Raw genomic sequence first — 17,703 nt, forward strand, 5'->3', positions numbered from 1 at the left:
AGAAAAGACACAATTACTTGCTTGTTTTTTTTTGCACATAATGCATAACTAAATAGCCCTAGAGTTCCAATAAGCAGAATCAGGCTTAAGAGGGTAAAGATCGCTGGCGTTGGCCGTGGAAGTAGAAGACGACGTGAATGGCCCGTCGGTTCTGAGAGTCTGATCCAACATATTCATCTCCTCTTCATTTATCATCGCGTAATGCTTCTTCATCGCCCTCACGCTCTCGTTATCTTTCTCGCTTCCTTTGTTGAAGGAAGCTTCAAGAAGCTTCTCAACATTCACCGTGGAACTTCCTTCGAGAATGCTCACCACCGTCGACATGGATGGTCTTTCCGACGAAACTTGACTGGTGCAGAGGATCCCTATCTGGATCATGGTCATTGCTTCTTCTCTGTTGTAATCTGTTCCCAGCCTCGGGTCTACTACTTCCATCAGTTTGTTTTGCTCCCTTAGAACGTGTACCTTGGAAATATATTGAGATTCAGAGTCATCTTTTTGTTCCAGAAAATTATTTAGGGTTTAGGGTTTAGAGGCGAAAAGATAATAACTTACCCAGTCAAGAAGGTTGAAGGTCTCGACTCTGGAAAGTGTGATCGTGTTGCTTCTTCCATGAACGATTTCTAGAGCCACAACTCCAAAACTATAGACGTCTGCTTTATCTGTCAAATGACCTTTCATGGCGTATTCTGGAGCCATGTATCCGATGCATAAACAAGTTTGTTTTGGTTATAAGAAATCTTCATAGAGCTGAAACTTCTTGTTTGACTCACTATGTTCCTGCGACTCGTGTGTTGATGTGTGTGTTTTCTTCTTCATCAAGCTTAGCAAGACCGAAATCCGAAATCTTTGCGTTGAGTTCCTTATCTAGCAAGACATTAGTGGCTTTGATGTCTCTGTGTACAATCTTGAGTCTTGATTCCTCATGAAGATAAGCTAAACCTCTAGTCTTTCCATCGTTGATAGAATCAAGCTTCATCACACTCCCAATCTTCTCACTCACTATATCTACCAAATACGGATTCCTATCAAACTTTATTTCAACTCCATACTCCTGAAAACATTAAGCATTTATGGTTTAGTTTGGTTTAACTCATCCCAGTTTTCTATTTGACAGATATATTTTGCGTAACCAGAACGAGTGTATTATTATTACCTGGAATGTGAAGGTTGAGATAGTGTCTTCTGTGGTCATAGTATCGGGAGACTTGGGAACAGAAGAGTTGAGCATACATGTCAAAGACTGCCATTGATTCAGGCTAAGAGAATCACCTACAAACATTATCTTCTTCCCTCTATTTTTCTGCAAAAAATCTACTCCATTGAACCTACACAACAAAACAGTAAAATAACGGTGGCTTCTTAAGGAAAGTGTGATAAATGATAATTAACGTGAAAATCAAGAAATTTGCTGGCTTGTGTGTTTGTTATATATTCACAATCGCACACTTGGATCTTCAAAAATATACTAAGACTTCGGGACCTAGTAGTAAATTGGAATAGAATCATACCTGGAAACGGAAGTAGATGCAAGTTCTGGACTTCTCCTTGGTCCCCTTTTGGTCAGTTGATCTCCTACTTAGGGAACTCTGGTCCACGAACAACAGGCATTCCGATTACTGCCACGTTGGCTTCTCTTTGGATCAACAACTCTTGGGCTCTGCCTTCGGCACGATCAAACAAGATGGAAGAGGTTTTGACTCATCTTACTACAATCTCCCTGTCTCTATGTACGGATATTGCCGTCTGGGACACCTCAGGCTCTGGTCAAAACCAAAAGTTCTCCTCGAGTCAAATTTACAATCTAATCAGAGAACAGAAGCCGGAAGTTCCATGGAAAAACTTAGTCTGGCAAAAAAAGGGTATTCCTAAATTTAAAACTCTGACCTGGCTTTTTATTCTTGATCGTTGCCCAACTAGAAATCGTTTGATAAGCTGGGGCCTTCAATCTGATCCTACTTGCCTACTTTGTAATCGTGAACCGGAGTCAAGGCATCATCTCTTCTTCTGATGTGATTACTCCTTCTCAGTTTGGGGCACACTTGCTAGAAACCTCAATCTTCTCTTGCCGTCAAACTCTTGGAATGATACTCTTGAAGTTTTGATAAATCTGAATGGGGATCGCCACCTGCGGTTTCTGATAACTCTGGCTTGGCAGGCTTCAATCTATGAGCTTTGGAGAGAACGCAACAACAGGCTCCACCGAAAAGTTTATCGCTCCTCCTCTGCCATTCTTTCATCAATTAAAGCGGTGATCAAAAACAGGATCTCTTCTTTCAGGGATATCAACGGCGACTTCTCCAGCACCACCATGCAACTGTGGTTTGCTTCAGTTTGAAAGGGACGATCGTTGTTCAGTCAAGCTCCGTGCTCACCTACTACACCTCTTCAATTTCTCGTAAAGAAAAAATGGGTCTCGTTGGGCCATCCATACACTTTCTCAATATTTTACTACGTGCTTCAAGCCCAATTGGCCATCTTCAGTCTCCCATCTAGTAATGTCAAATGGGTGGGCTATAAATGGGTGACCCGTGTCCAAATAGATATGGACCGAAATGGACAAGCCCATATTGAACCATAAATAATTTTTGTCCAAATGGGTGAACCCAACTACATCTATGGCCAAATTTGGGCTTAACCAGTTGGACAATGGGCGGCCCAATAGGATTAAATGTCTAGGGTTTGAGAATTGGGGAAAACACAATTTTTTTTCTCACGAGTCGTGAGAGACAGAGAGAGCGCTTCTGCGATTCTTCTTCGATTCTTCTTTCTCATTTTCGATTCCTCTTCCTTGTATTCGATTCGTCTTCCTCTTCTTCGTTCTTCTTTGGTTCTCCTTCGATTCCTTTGATTCTCCTTCGATTTCTGAGGCCAAAAACAATCCTAATCCCTTCGATGGCCAGAAACAAGCTTTTGTTGTGGTTGTGGGTCGAGTCAGCACTGGCATAGAAGCAAAACTAAAGGTTGAAAATCTTTGATTAGTTCCCTAATTTTGGTTTGTTCTCGCACAAATCATGAAATGGTTAATTGTTGTCGATGAACTTTTCAGGTGCTTTATGGGTCTGGAGCTAGGAAGTTTGCGAGAAGCTGTTGCAGCTCTTGGTTGACTTCTCACGAAGGTATTGTTTCGTTATCTTCTCTTGAATTTGTTTGCTCGCAATAAACATGACAATAAGTTAATACAGTTTTTGAACTGATGTGTAGATACGTTGGTTGTTTAATTAATAGAAAAACCAAAGTTGGTTTAGGTTGATATCTCCTCGTACAACTATGGCTGAGCTGTTGATGGCTGTGTTATTTAATTAATACATAACTATGTATATGTTTGACGTGTTGTTGTTATGTGGATGATGAAGTGTCTACTTATTGTTAACTGATGATTTCTCTTATTTGTTTATTCCAATAACGTGATGAGTCTTGACTTTGCAATCCTTTTTAATTTTAAAATCCTTTTGACTTTGCAATCTAGAGATATTGAATCCTTATAATAATAAAATCAATCAAAGACTTTCTTTTGTTTACTGCTGTCTAGTGTCATATATAGAACCTGCTCGTATATAGTAACATATGTCATGTGACCTTTCCGTTAAGCTCGTATATAGAACCTGCTCGTAAAGATCTCATTGTTTTAAGCTTTGATTTTGATTAACTGATCACTGATGCTTTCTCTTGTTTGTTAACTGATGCTTTTTCTTGTTTGTTCTCTTATATTAGTGTTGTTATGCTGGTTTTTTATTACATTGCTTTATTAGTATGCGAGGAAATCTGCTTTTGTCGGCTTTGGTTTCAGGGTTAACTCATTATCTTGACGCAATCTGTTTTAGAAATATGTCTTTTATAAAAGTATCAATAGCAAGTAGACAGGTTGAATTGAATTTGCGAGACCAAGAATATTAAATATTTTCTCTTGTTCTCTTTTGTGTAGATGAATGCAGATACTTTGAACCTGAACGATGATGACTATTTGAGTGTTGAAGATATGATGGCTGAAAATGAAGATGAGCAGAATGCACAAGCTGATTCTGTAACGAGTGCTGCTCAGGCTAGAGGTAACAAACGTAGACACTCGGTATGTTGGAAGAACTTCACAATTATAGGAGATAAGTTGTCTGATGGTAGTCATAACATTAAGTGCAATCATTGCCATGAGCTCTACAACATAGATCTAGGTAGGAATGGAACTAGTACTTTGCTTAGGCATTCGAGACGGTGTTCAAAGACTCCTGGATCTACACCTGGTAGTAATAGGAAGCTAGATATGATGGTCTTCCGTGAGATGATGGCTATTGCTATAGTAGAGCATAATCTGCCTTATGCATTTGTCGAGTATAGAAGGGTGAGAGATGCTCTTGCTTATGCGAATTCAAGTATTTAATTTTGGAGTAGGAACACGGCTGTGTCTGATGTGCTTAGGATTTTTGAGAAAGAGAAAGCCAATCTTAGGAAGGTGTTGACTGAAGTTCCTGGTAGGATCAGTTTCACTACTGATCTTTGGAGAGCGATCACGGTAGAGGGATATTTGTGTCTGACAGCTCACTATCTTGACGCAAACTGGAAGCTACACGCGAAGATAGTGTCATTTTGTGCGTTTCCTCCTCCTCACACTGGTGCAAGCATTGCTATGAAGTTAATGGAGATTTTGAAAGAGTGGGGCTTAGATAAGAAGGTGTTTACTGTAACGGTGGACAACGCTACTTCAAATGATAATATGCAAGGGTTTTTAAAGAGACAGCTTCGTAAGGATTTGGTTTGTAGTGGTGAGTTTATGCATATAAGATGCGCGGCACACATCTTGAACTTGATTGTTCAAGATGGATTATCAGTGATTGGTGAAGCTCTAGAGAAGATTAGGGACAGTGTGAAGTTTGTAAAAGGTTCGGAGTCTAGGGAGAAGATGTTTGAAGCTTGTGTGGAAACTGTTGGGATTGTGAATAAGAATGATGCTGGTCTTATTTTGGATGTGGCAACGAGGTGGAACTCGACTTTCTTAATGTTGTCTAGAGCTATTAAGTTTAAGGATGCATTGCGTAATCTCTCTGAAGTTGAGCCAAGCTACAAGTGTTTTCCTTCAGAATTGGAATGGTCAAGAGAAGCACTAATCAAAGAGTTCTTGTCTCCATTTTCTGAGATGACAAAGCTGATTTCAGGCTCCTCATACCCTACTGCCAACTTATACTTTATGCAAGTGTGGAAAATAGAGAGTTGGTTGAGAGAGCATGCGACTTCAGATGATGAGATAATACGTGACATGGTGAAGATCACGAGGCTTAAATTCGACAAATATTGGGATGATTACAGTGATATACTTGCAATTGCTGCTGTCTTGGATCCAAGATTGAAATTCGGGTGCTTAGAATACTGTTATAACACTTTGAACCCGTCAACAAGCAAGGCTAAAGTGGATCACATTCGTAAGAAGCTGGAAAAGTTGTTTGGAGTGTACAAGAAGAATACTAAGGCCACTACTACAACCACTTCAGAAACAACAATGGAGAACAGTCTACCTGTCGGATATGGAGTAAGTTTTCAATCAAAGTCACTTGTTTTGCTCATTGGTTTGCTCTTAAGTCTTAATCACTTTTTTTTTAATGTTTATACTATAGGGATTTTATGCATTCATTACTCAAAATTCAGGAGAAGGGAAATTAGCTTTAGATGTGTACTTGGCTGAACCGGTCATGGATATGATTGCCTTCCCGAAACTAGATGTTTTGGAATATTGGAAAAATAATAAAGCTCGGTTTAAGGAGTTGTCTCGTATGGCGTGTGATGTTCTTTGCATCCCCATAACAACTGTATCTTCAGAATCTTCTTTTAGTGTTGGAAGCCGGGTCCTTACTAAGTACAGAAGCCGACTGCTACCATCCAATGTACAAGCTCTCATCTGTACAAGAAACTGGCTCCGTGGGTTTGAACCAATGAGTAAGTCGTCTCATCTAGATTTCATGTTGATTCTGCTATGTGAAATGCTTAGTTTGAGGATGAACTTGTACTTGATGCTTAGTTAGGGGATGAACTTGTATTCTTTTGTCACAGGTTTAACAAGGTTTGTGTACACCAGTAGAAGCGTAAGATTTGATCAATTTGTCCATTTTTCATAGGTTAAAAGTTTTAGTTAGTTGTGAGAAATGCTCTGATTTTTTCTTGATGTTGTTGTGAAAAATGCTCTGATTTTTGCTTGCTGTCTTTGCTTAGATTTATATGAACTCTTTGCTTGTTTCTGTTATGTATATATAGTCATTTGGTTTGATTCCAATCTTGTATCTTTTGCTTGTTAATATGTTAGGTGATTCCGAAGATGAAGATGAGATTGAGGAGAATGAAGATGAAAATAAAGAAGAAGGAGAACAAGAACAAGAAGACGGTGGAAGAAAGAAGAAGAAGAAGGTGGTGACCAAGTGAAGAAATGAAACCCTCTTTGTTATAAAACAATGTTCTGAACTTGTGAAATGTATTTTCACTTTTCAATGCTGTGTGAACTTGTGTTTTTTTATCACTTTGAACTTATCTTTTGAATTTATCTTGTGTTTTTTATAACTTTGAAACATGAAGTTGAAAACACAAGTATATCATATTTATAAATCTTTTTAACTGTATATGACATCTTTAAAATTGAAAAACTTAAGAATTTTTGCATCTTTAGAACTGAAATATATTGTTTACATTAAGTGGGCACATGGACCGTCCATTGATAACCCAACAAATCATGGTCCTATTTGGTTATGGTCTCATTTGGACATGGTCCTATTTGGACTCCGACCAAAAATGTCCAGCAGAAAACTGAAGCCCATTCGGACACACCCAAACCCGTCCAACCCACCCATTCGGACACACCCAAACCCGCCCAACCCGCCCATTTGGGAGTCCCATCACTTTACCTTTGCTCTCCTGGGCTTTGATCCGTCCATGTCATCACGTTACTCATTTGATTCTTGTCATGGGGTTTTATTTTGGGGTTTTACTAATGTGAAAACACTATAGTGTTTGTAATAAACTCTTGCCACCTTTTAATATAATGCACCAAATGTTAGCAAAAAAAAAAACATCTAGAAACAACAACAAAGAAAGAATAAAAAAGGTATTATAGATTAACTGTACCATGCTAATTTGCATCCCCGTGGTTGCCATCTTAAGGTAGGGTAGTCGAGATCCGGCCGTCCATTTTTCTTGCAACCGAATTCGCGTCTTATGAATGGACACGTGGAAGGATCGTAGAGAGGGTAGGAAGGATCCTTCACCCACTGTCCAGTGAACATATCACATCCCTTTGCAAGAAGAGGAAGAAGGAGGAGCAGCGACAACACTAACATAGAGCCATAAGAAATGGCTTTATCCTGTAAACCCATTTCACCACAGACGAGAGCGAGAGATAAAGAGAGATTCAAATACACACCTGGGATTTTATACACCATATGTATATATTATATATGTATATAATTTTGTTGTTTGTTTTTCTGAGTCAAATACATGAACTATAATGCCATATAATGCGATATTCGTTTTGGTAAGAAATCTTGAAATCAAATATGAACAGTTCTTTGTATATATCTAGGCTATGAATGCTGACAAATGAACGAAGAGGAATAATGCATTCCTAATAAAGTTTATCATTTATAGGAATACTTATTTTTTTTCATTTTTTTATTGTAGAGAATTAAAGAATAAATTTGTTCCTCGCTAAATTTGATATAGAATAACCATTCTTCGTCATTCTTACGTAATTTTATTTTCATCCATTATTTTTCTATTTATTTCTAGTATTCCTGAGATGGTTGACCTCTGGTCTTTAGCGGCATGAACTTTCTATAATGGTTTTTCAGATGTTGATTATAAAATTATAGTAACATAATATTCACGGTCAACAAATTTAATGATATTACCTTTAGTGCAAAATTAAATCATGCTCTGATCGGTTTGTTCGCACCATAAATATTTTGTGAAGACGTTTCTTTGTGTTTTTTTTTTCAGTTTAAAAGGATTTCAATTTGCAGGTGCCACCCCGTGAAAAAACTTATTGACCTACATATTAATATATTTAATCAATTCATTAAGTTTAGTTGAAAATAGTTTTGTATAGAGCAATATTCCAAACGGCAGTATAGATGGATCTTAACAAATACAAGCCAATCATTTGTGAACAGAGGTACAGATGTTGTAAGAACTACAACAATATTTTCGTATAACTTATATAATCCAAATTAACTGTTATGGTTAGCAATCAAACATAGTTCCAAAGTGTGCCCATGTGGGGTTAATTAGGCTTCGGTCAAAACAGCCCTAATTAATAAAAGAAACAATAATTTATCTTCATTGGCATTATTTCATCTAAATTGTCTTGGACATGTTGATTCCCTTCAGCAAAAATATATCTCATATTATGTGCTTCAAGAAACATAACCTTGTAATTGTCTTAAATACAAATTTATCACAATTCAAAAGTAAATTTTACAAAAAGGAAAACAAAAAGAAAAGACACAATTACTTGCTTCATAGTGTTTTTTTTTTTAACATAATGCATAACTAAACGGCCCTAGAGTTCCAATAAGCAGAATCAGGCTTAAGAGGGTAAAGATCACTGGCGTTGGCCGTGGAAGTAGAAGACGACGTGAATGGCCCGTCGGTGCTGATAGTCTGATCCAACATATTCATCTCCTCTTCATTTATCATCGCGTAATGCTTCTTCATCGCCCTCACGCTCTCGTTATCTTTCTCGCTTCCTTTGTTGAAGGAAGCTTCAAGAAGCTTCTCAACATTCACCGTGGAACTTCCTTCGAGAATGCTCACCACCGTCGACATGGATGGTCTTTCCGACGAAACTTGACTGGTGCAGAGGATCCCTATCTGGATCATGGTCATTGCTTCTTCTCTGTTGTAATCTGTTCCCAGCCTCGGGTCAACTACTTCCATCAGTTTGTTTTGCTCCCTTAGAACGTGTACCTTGGAAATATATTGAGATTCAGAGTCATCTTTTTGTTTCAGAAAATTATTTAGGGTTTAGGGTTTAGAGGCGAAAAGATAATAACTTACCCAGTCAAGAAGGTTGAAGGTCTCGACTCTGGAACGTGTGATCGTGTTGCTTCTTCCATGAACGATTTCTAGGGCCACAACTCCAAAACTATAGACGTCTGCTTTATCTGTCAAATGACCTTTCATGGCGTATTCTGGAGCCATGTATCCGCTGCATAAACAAGTTTGTTTTGGTTATAAGAAATCTTCATAGAGCTGAAACTTCTTGTTTGACTCACTATGTTCCTGCGACTCGTGTGCTGATGTGTGTGTTTTCTTCTTCATCAAGCTTAGCAAGACCGAAATCCGAAATCTTTGCGTTGAGTTCCTTATCTAGCAAGACATTAGTGGCTTTGATGTCTCTGTGTACAATCTTGAGTCTTGATTCCTCATGAAGATAAGCTAAACCTCTAGCTATTCCAACGCAAATCTTCTGCCTAGTTGGCCAATCTAGTCGTATTTGAGTCTCTTGAGGACCTTTAAGAAACAAAAGAAATATTTTTACTGACTAACATAGTGTTTTAATGCTTTTAGAAAAGGTGCACTAACCGAAAAGTGCTCTAGCGAGACTGTTGTTTTCTAAGTACTCGTAGACTAGCAAGAGCTGGTCACCTTCGACACAACATCCATATAGTTTAACCAAATGTGGATGTTGTAGAGCAGAAATCATAGCAATCTCGTTCAAGAACTCTCTGTTCCCTTGTTTTGATTTCGATGATAGCTGCTTCACCGCCATTACGGTTCCATCTGTCAACGTTCCCTGGGTTCATACAATAGAGAAAACCTTTAGACAACTACTCTCTCTGTTACCCAAAGATAACTGTTGCAAAAAAATGTTTCTAAAAAACAGATACTTGTTTATATTTTCAATGCGTTTTATATGAATAAATAATAGTAAATTATATTGTTTTTTAAATAATTGTATCTATTAATATTCGATTGATTTAGATTTTTTTATACAGCTAATCGCAAAATAATATATTTACTAGGTGATTTTCCCGTACTCATGCACATGCACGGATACAAACATTTACGTAATGATTGAATTAAAACAATTGATAAAAAAAATTATTTTTATAACTTTTAAGTTAAATTTTAATCTCTATAATACTATTTGAAAAGTCACTTTGTTATGTATTATTATGTTCCCATCTTAATTGGATATATGATTTAACATATAATATTTTGTATAGTTTCAAATATTTATTTTTGTGTTAAATTATATCTATTATTTTAAATTAAACAATGATTTTTAATTATATTAAAATTTTACTATTATTTTCTTAGTTTCCTGTAGTTAAGTTCATTTTCTTATATTTGTAAATATATTGGTGTTTTTTGTATAAATGTGTATATATTGTTTTAGAAAATAGGAAACATAAATATTAAATCAGAATTGTATTAATAAACATAACTTGTAATATTTTGAAAATTCATACAACAGAACACTACTACACACTAAATCTTAATAATTGTTTGATTTGATTTTTCATAATTTAGTATATTGAATTGTATCAATTTTCTGATCACAATTGTTTTTGGTTACAATTAAACTAAAATAAGCCCATCTTGTTACTTTTATCTTAGGATGAAAAATATATTTTGTAAGTTTGTGTATAATTTTCTATATGCTTTTTTCCATAAAATTAAAAAATTGAAGTGTTAATAAATTTTGTTATGAAAATTCTAATCATTCAATCCAAAATATAATGATAAATAAGAAAATACTATTTATATTGTTGTAGCCTCATATTATAAAATATTTATTTGGTTTTAAAATAATCATAAGATATAATAATTTTTGTAAAAAACAAACCACCGTGAGAGTTAACGTGAACGCGACACATAAAAAACTGACTTCTATTAAATAATCATTTATGTTGTTCCAAATTATTTTTTTATTAATTATTAGATCAAAAGATATTTATAATAAAAATATATCTGAATTATTATATTGTTATGTTTTTGTTAAGTTATTTTTATATTTTCATAAGTATAAATTTTTAAAAGTTATTGAATTTTTTATTTTTGTTGTAGGAAACATAAAGAATAAAAAAACTAAATTCGTTTTTATATAAATGTCTATGCTTATATTTTATAAAAAAAATTCTTTTATTATTTATTTGTTTTTATAAAAAGGAAAATTATATTAAAAGTTAATCACAGTTTTATTAAGAAAAAGGAAACATAGATAATTGTTATTAATGGAAATCACTAATAATAATAATAAAAAAAGAAATCACTAATAATATTTTTAATTTATTAAGGGTGTAAATGTAATAAACCACTATGAGAGTTAACGTGAACGTGACACATAAAAAACTGACTTCTATTAAATAATCATTTCTGTTGTTCCAAATTATTTTTTTATTAATTATTAGATCAAAAGATATTTATACTAAAGATATTATTATCTTTTAGAAATATATCTGAGTTATTATATTTTTAAGGTTTGTGAAGTTATTTATATATATATTTATAAGTATAAATTTTGAAAAGTTATTGAATTTTTTATTTTTGTTGTAGGAAACATAAAGAATAAAAAACTAAATTCATTTTTATATAAATGTCTATGTTTATATTTTATAAATTTATTATTTTTATTATTTATGTGTTTTAATAAAAAGGAAAATTACATAAAAAAGTTAATCACAGTTTTATTATGAAAAAACATAGATAATTGTTATTAATGGAAATCACTAATAATAATAAAAAATAGAAATCAATAATAATATTTTTAATTCATTAAGGGTGTAAGTATAATAAACCATTGTGAGTGTATGTGAGCGCGACACATAAGAAACTGACTTCTCAAATAATATTATAGAGATTATCAGATTTTAATATTTTTAGTATGCATAAAACACATAATATTTATTTTTATAAACAAAGTAAGTATTTTTATCATTCTATTTTTCTCATAACAATATCAACTATTTTATGATGCTAACCTTGTGTACAGGACCGAAACCACCTTCTCCAATCTTGTTTGCTGGATCAAAGTTGTTTGTAGCAACTTTGATTTGCCTCAACGAAAATGAACTTATCTGGAAATCCAAGTTCTTGAAATCTGTTGGTGAAGAAGAAGAATAAACATCATTAAGTTTGGGAAGAAACATATATAAACTTTTAACTCAGTAAGTCTTGCTAAGTACCTTTTTCCATCTGACTCTTGGGTCTTAAGCAACCTCTCCACCATAAGAAACCACCGATTAAAAGCACAAGAAACACCGTCGAAGCAACTACAGCACCAACCAAAGTGCCAATAGAGCTTCCACCACTTCCAGTGCCAGCTTCCTTAGGTGGAATGAAATCTACAACAAGATCATTAAAGATAAAGTAAACAAAAATGTAAATAAATGTGATCTCTCTGTCAGATAGTTTCAAGGTTAGCAAAGTTTACTTGGATCTACAGATACAGCTGATATGAGAGCACCATATACACCTCTTGTAGGAAGACCTTGAGTTCCTTTGCCAGCCCAGAACAATCTTATTTCAAGTTTCCCATCTGTAATCATGACCGGGAAATTCATAACCACAGCTCTTCCAACACCTTTTGCCTCATCTACTATATTGAAATCTTTAACCTCAAGCTTTCCCTGCACATTACCACACACGCCAATTAATGTAAAGCATTACAATCTTTTCAAACATTTTTAAGAAAAATTTAAGTAAAATTACCTGAACGTATACGTCAAAGAATCGTCTCCCCAAACTGCTAAATGTATGGTTGCCAGTGAACATAATTTCAGCGAAGTGGAGATTAACAGTGTAGCTTCCTTGTCCAAGACAAAATGCGTAGTAAGTGAGGGAAATGGCAGATAGACGTGCATGTGTATAAAGACCAGGATCTCCTATCGTAAGCTCTGACTTATTTTCCCATAAGGTTTCTCCTTTGGGAGACCGCTCATCATCCAAGAAGTACCCCGTGTTGCTAGAAATCCAACCGTATCTAGTGTCGTAGTTGATTTCTCCCTCCGATGTATCACTATCATACTTAGTGCCATTGATTGTAAGTTCAGCACCACCACAGTTTATATGAAGTCCATAGAAAGCTTAAGAATAACAAAAGGTAAGTCAGATGCGCTACTAAATTTTTAGCCACATGGTTTTGTGCAAAGACTTACTTTTGGGACATTTATAGCTACTCAGACACGAAACGTTTGAGCTGTAGAAAAACATAACAACATAATATCAATATTCTAGTCAGTGTTAGAGAGAAGTGGCCAGTCTTATGAACTGAGAGTTGGTCTGACTGCTTTAGCTATGGTAGAATATTTCCGAGATGTTAATGAGCAAGACGATTTTAAAATAGAAGAAAAAAAGGCTTACTGGTTATTTGCCACTAAAGGGCTTGTGCTTGAAAACATATTCCTATGAATGAAAAGAAACAAGAAAATGTAAGATGTATATTGATATTTTAAGGCACGAGAAGTTATGAATTTTTATTGTTCTTCTTACACAGCATTCTTCTGACATTCTGCGGTTCTTAGATCATTGGTAAAGTCATTGTAAGTAAGATCACTGCAATATAAATAACCAAACAAAATATTATTTGTGTCACTACAAAAGATTGTGTTATATATATATATATATCGTTGAAGAAAACTCACATCTTATCTCCTTTGTCTACCATCCAAGTTGGCACTTCCCCACTTAACATGTTACTTGTAAAATATCTGGAAGATTAGAAAACAAAATTCAACTGATCATTTAACTTTCATCCATAGATAGATTTTAAACAAAAAAAGAAGAAGAGAGGAGCAGAGAGTAGTCATACATGTAATCTAGGTTGGAAAGAGCTCTATATGCTACTGGAACCGGTCCACTTAGCTTATTAAAGCTAAGATCTCTGAAATGATTCTCGCAATGTCATCTTGAATTTTTTTTTTTCAGATTTTATGCTGGGCAAAGGATAAAAGAGTTTACTTACAAGAGCTTTAATGATGTGATCGGTCCAAGATACGCTGGTAACTCTCCTGTAACATTGCAGTTCCTAAGAATCCTGTAAAGGAACAGCGAGTGGAAGTAGAAGTTAAGCTCAAATAAAGTGGAAAGAAACTATTACTGAATTTGTTTAGTCTTAGACTCAAACTAACAATGTCTGCAACGATTTCATGTTTTGTAGTGGCGGAAATGGAGACTCTGGTCCGCTCAGGTCACTGATCCTCCTACAAAACAAAATTAAGAAAATAAACAATAAATACTATTGATAATGAATCTACTAAAGGTGACAACAACGAATCACACAGGCAAAGTTGGTGTACTTACAAGTCTGTTAACTTTGTAAGAGAACCAATGGTACTAGGAATTGGTCCGATTAAACCACTTGCTTGAATAACCCTGTTGCATGCAACACAAGAACATTTCACTCATTTGTAAGTCACCAATACCCATACAAGAAACGAAAGAATCTGATTACACTAAAAGAATTTCTTACAATTTTTCAAGGTTTGTCCAGTTCTGGGTAAAATCTGGTATTGTACCGGTTAGCTGATTGTCACTTATACGGCTAAAAATCAAGAGAATAATATATATTAATATTCATTATATATATATCTATATATATATATAAAGTCAGAATCTCCAGCAAAATATGCATTACAAAATAGAAGAATATAAGCCTTACAAATCAGTCAATGTTGTAAGTTTGGAGAATGTACTTGGGATGTCTCCACTCAAGTTGTTCGAGCTAAGAAGCCTACAAAGATAAACATAGTCTCAACACTAGTAAATTGTCTGAAAGTTTCTGTAGATTGTAAAAGAACTTGGACAATGATTCTTACAGCCTTCGAATGTTTGGTAGATTCCCGAGCTCTGGAGGTAATTTACCTGAAATCTGGTTGAATTCCAAGGCACTAAAAACCGAATGTTCCACAAAACAAAAATCAAATCAAGAAATTATCACCAAAGTATGACTTATCTAAAACATTTACATTTTTAAAGGGAGAGAGAGAGATCAAAGAAGGGTACTCACAGGAATATAAGGCTTGTAATGTTTCCAATTTCTTTTGGGATTGGACCAGTTATTCGGTTTCCAAGTAAGGAACTGCATTTCATCATCCAACAAATCAATCTACACATTCATGCACAGATGTAAAGTGTATATGGACAGAGACATGCATATGTACATACACGTCTGTAAGTGGCAAGGCTCCCCATTCGGGAGGAATTGAGCCACTGAGAAAGTTTCTAGACAGATCACTGCAAAGAGAAAGAAAAGAGTATCAGTTAAGTTCGTTAATGAAAGACACTAGTAGTGGCGTATATTTGCTATTCTTACATCTCCTGCAGTGAAGGAAGTCCTGCAAACTCTTTAGGAAGAGATCCATTAAGATTTTGTCCCTTGACAACTCTGTCCAAGATTTAAGAGGAAAAAGAAAGAAGAGCTTTCAAATACCGTTTGCAAAATACAGTCCCATTTCTTTTTCGTCCACTACTATTCAGAACGAAAGTCAAACAAAATAAGTTTAAATCTGCAAAATGTTTAGATTTTTTAATATTATATTTAGATGAGAAATAATATGTAAAAGTTGGTTTTTAATATTATTATTTTTATATTCGTTTTTTCATGTTTGTGAAAGTCTATTTCTCAAAATTAGTCAATGGATTTTCCATCCGATGTTGATAGTGTCAATTATATAATATTTACTAGTTTATAGAAGTTTTGTTGGTCGAAATTTTAATTGACACAAAAGTTTTATTTATAAAGTCGTTACGAGTAAAATATTATTAAAAGAATTTTATGAAAATTCATATATACTTTAATATATTACTTTTTCCAAATTGTGTGATTATACAATGGTGTTTTACAATTATTTTTCCTATTTTAAATTAAATATAAATAAAATTGTAGGCATATAATTCACGTATTAAATTTAGTTCATTCGATATTCAAAATTTTAATCAGTATTATTTTTTGGTTATAGAAAAATATTAACCGTTTAGATATTTACTTTTTCCAAATTGTGTGATTATACAATGGTGTTTTACAATTATTTTTCCTATTTTAAATTAAATATAAATAACATTTTAGGCATATAATTCACGTATTAAATTTAGTTCATTCGATATTCAAAATTTTAATCAGTATTATTTTTTGGTTATAGAAAAATATTAACCGTTTAAATATTTATATTTTTCTGTTTTCAGGTTATATGCTTTGGAAACTCTATTTCAAAAAGCCTTCTTTATATATTTTTGGGAGCAAAGTCGAACATGTGGAATGTCAAAAATCTTATTTATGCTTGATATTATACCAGATCATGGAAATGGAAATTTTATAACAAAGATAAGATTTTTTTGGTGTATTTTTCAATTTTTTTAAAAAAAAAGGGAAAAGGAGAGAGGAACGCACATGCTGGTGACATGGCAAACGGAGGAGAAGCAGTTACAAGTAACATTGTTTTCGAAGTTATCGCCGGTGTCATGAGTTCTCCATCCTCCTACGGTTGAAGAGACGTCGCATGGATCCACACTGAAATCCCAGTTGTTTTGGTGTAACACCTTCGCTACGGCTCTTAAAACGTCCACTGCAACAGAGAAAACTAACATCATTAATCATTATACACCTGACGAGCGACGAATACGTACGTAACGTACACACACATTAATATATGTATACCTTCATCTCTGGCTAACTTCTGAGAGGAAGCGAAGCCGAAGAGGATGAGAGAGACGAGTACGTACATCATGAAGATAAGTCGAGTTAACGACATTTTCTTTTTCTTTTTATTCAGACCTGTTATTAATTTGTTTGTGTGAGAGAAGAGAAGATGCGATGAGAGTGAAGTATAAGAAGAAGGGGAGATTGTGTATGTGACGACGAATTGGTAAGAGAATGGGGTATCTTATCATGGGTGCTTAGTGTAATATAAAATAAGTTTTTTAGGTTTTAACTAAGAAAAAATAAAAATCTCCTAAATAAAAGATAAAATAAACGTTTTTTAATCGAAAAATGTCAAATCATGATCTAACCTCAAATGAATCTCTCCCATTAATCATGTTCTAAATCCATCTTTAACTGTAAATATGGTACTTATTAAAAAATTTAAAAGAATTAAATCCGGAGGGATAAAAGTAAAATCACCATTTGTACATTTCTTACTGGACAGTTTTTAATAAACATTAAATCTTTTGTTTTTTTTACTTAATTACATCAATAATATTAGTTTTATATTAATAAAAACTTCGACGACGGTTCTTAACCGTTGTGGGTGCCCTAATAAGACTCCAAGAAAGACTTTTACTTACGAAGAAGATAAGCAAGTCAACATTGTAATTTAATAGGATAGAGGATTTAAATTTGCAACTTGCACATAAAAATAAGCAAACCTGGCCAAAACGAGAAAAACCAAGGGCCCAAAGCATTAAAATAATTAATTGCTCCTTGTTTGTTCTGTAGACTGTAGAATATTATTTTAAAAATTCCGGCAGACGTCTAATCAGGAAGAAAAAACAACAACTATAAAAAAGTTTGTTTCGTTTTATTTTCTTTTGAGACAGACATATGTGATTATAACTAGTCCACGATTGATTTTATTAAATGTATTTGTTGATTTAATACTATACTAGATTTTGATCCAAACGCAGATTTTTTAGATTATATTATAATACAAAGTTTTATAAAATATAATTTTTAACAGTTATATAATCTATGAATTAGTTTATTTGAGATTTTATATGTACACTTTTACG

The 17,703-nt window shown here is 34.1% G+C and overlaps 2 protein-coding genes across 4 annotated transcripts in view; both read right to left on the reverse strand.

Annotated features, from left to right (window-relative positions):
- Nucleotides 1-17,703, reverse strand: part of LOC106399251 (protein GRAVITROPIC IN THE LIGHT 1) — an 84,412-nt gene that overhangs the window by 27,181 nt on the left and 39,528 nt on the right. The window lies entirely within an intron of this gene.
- Nucleotides 233-16,886, reverse strand: LOC106399250 (probable leucine-rich repeat receptor-like serine/threonine-protein kinase At3g14840). 3 transcript variants are annotated; one of them, XR_007323536.1, is made up of 24 exons: nucleotides 16,631-16,821; nucleotides 16,364-16,553; nucleotides 15,290-15,361; nucleotides 15,142-15,210; nucleotides 14,984-15,055; nucleotides 14,793-14,864; nucleotides 14,636-14,707; nucleotides 14,447-14,518; nucleotides 14,278-14,349; nucleotides 14,106-14,177; nucleotides 13,940-14,011; nucleotides 13,787-13,858; nucleotides 13,620-13,685; nucleotides 13,468-13,530; nucleotides 13,339-13,380; nucleotides 13,134-13,174; nucleotides 12,688-13,061; nucleotides 12,410-12,605; nucleotides 12,162-12,320; nucleotides 11,958-12,076; nucleotides 9,556-9,766; nucleotides 9,415-9,483; nucleotides 556-942; nucleotides 233-465 (listed from the first exon to the last, which is right to left on the reverse strand). XR_007323536.1 is itself a non-coding variant. In XM_013839730.3 (24 exons), the coding sequence occupies exons 1-24, from the start codon at nucleotides 16,722-16,724 to the stop codon at nucleotides 8,521-8,523; spliced, it is 3,063 nt and encodes a 1,020-aa protein (XP_013695184.2). In that variant the 5' UTR covers nucleotides 16,725-16,886; the 3' UTR covers nucleotides 8,354-8,520. The 3 variants fall into 3 exon arrangements, 2 of the variants coding, with proteins under 2 accessions (XP_013695184.2, XP_048612995.1); XM_013839730.3 differs by lacking the exons at nucleotides 233-465; nucleotides 556-942 and adding exons at nucleotides 8,354-8,937; nucleotides 9,028-9,178 and having other exon boundaries at nucleotides 9,246-9,483; nucleotides 16,364-16,538; nucleotides 16,631-16,886; XM_048757038.1 differs by lacking the exons at nucleotides 233-465; nucleotides 556-942 and adding exons at nucleotides 8,354-8,937; nucleotides 9,028-9,178 and having other exon boundaries at nucleotides 9,246-9,483; nucleotides 16,631-16,810.

This window comes from Brassica napus, chromosome C5, assembly GCF_020379485.1.
Source record: "Brassica napus cultivar Da-Ae chromosome C5, Da-Ae, whole genome shotgun sequence".
NCBI classification, from domain to species: Eukaryota; Viridiplantae; Streptophyta; class Magnoliopsida; order Brassicales; family Brassicaceae; genus Brassica; species Brassica napus.

Bases quoted from the DNA above. Each gene is read 5' to 3' on its own strand.
- LOC106399250 (XM_048757038.1), bottom strand. From the start codon at position 16,724: ATGTCGTTAACTCGACTTATCTTCATGATGTACGTACTCGTCTCTCTC. The intron at 16,554-16,630 runs GTATACATATAT...TAATGATGTTAG, and splicing joins GAAGTTAGCCAGAGATGAAG to TTTTCTCTGTTGCAGTGGAC. The intron at 14,178-14,277 runs GTAAGTACACCA...TTTGTTTTGTAG, and splicing joins CTTACAAAGTTAACAGACTT to GAGGATCAGTGACCTGAGCG.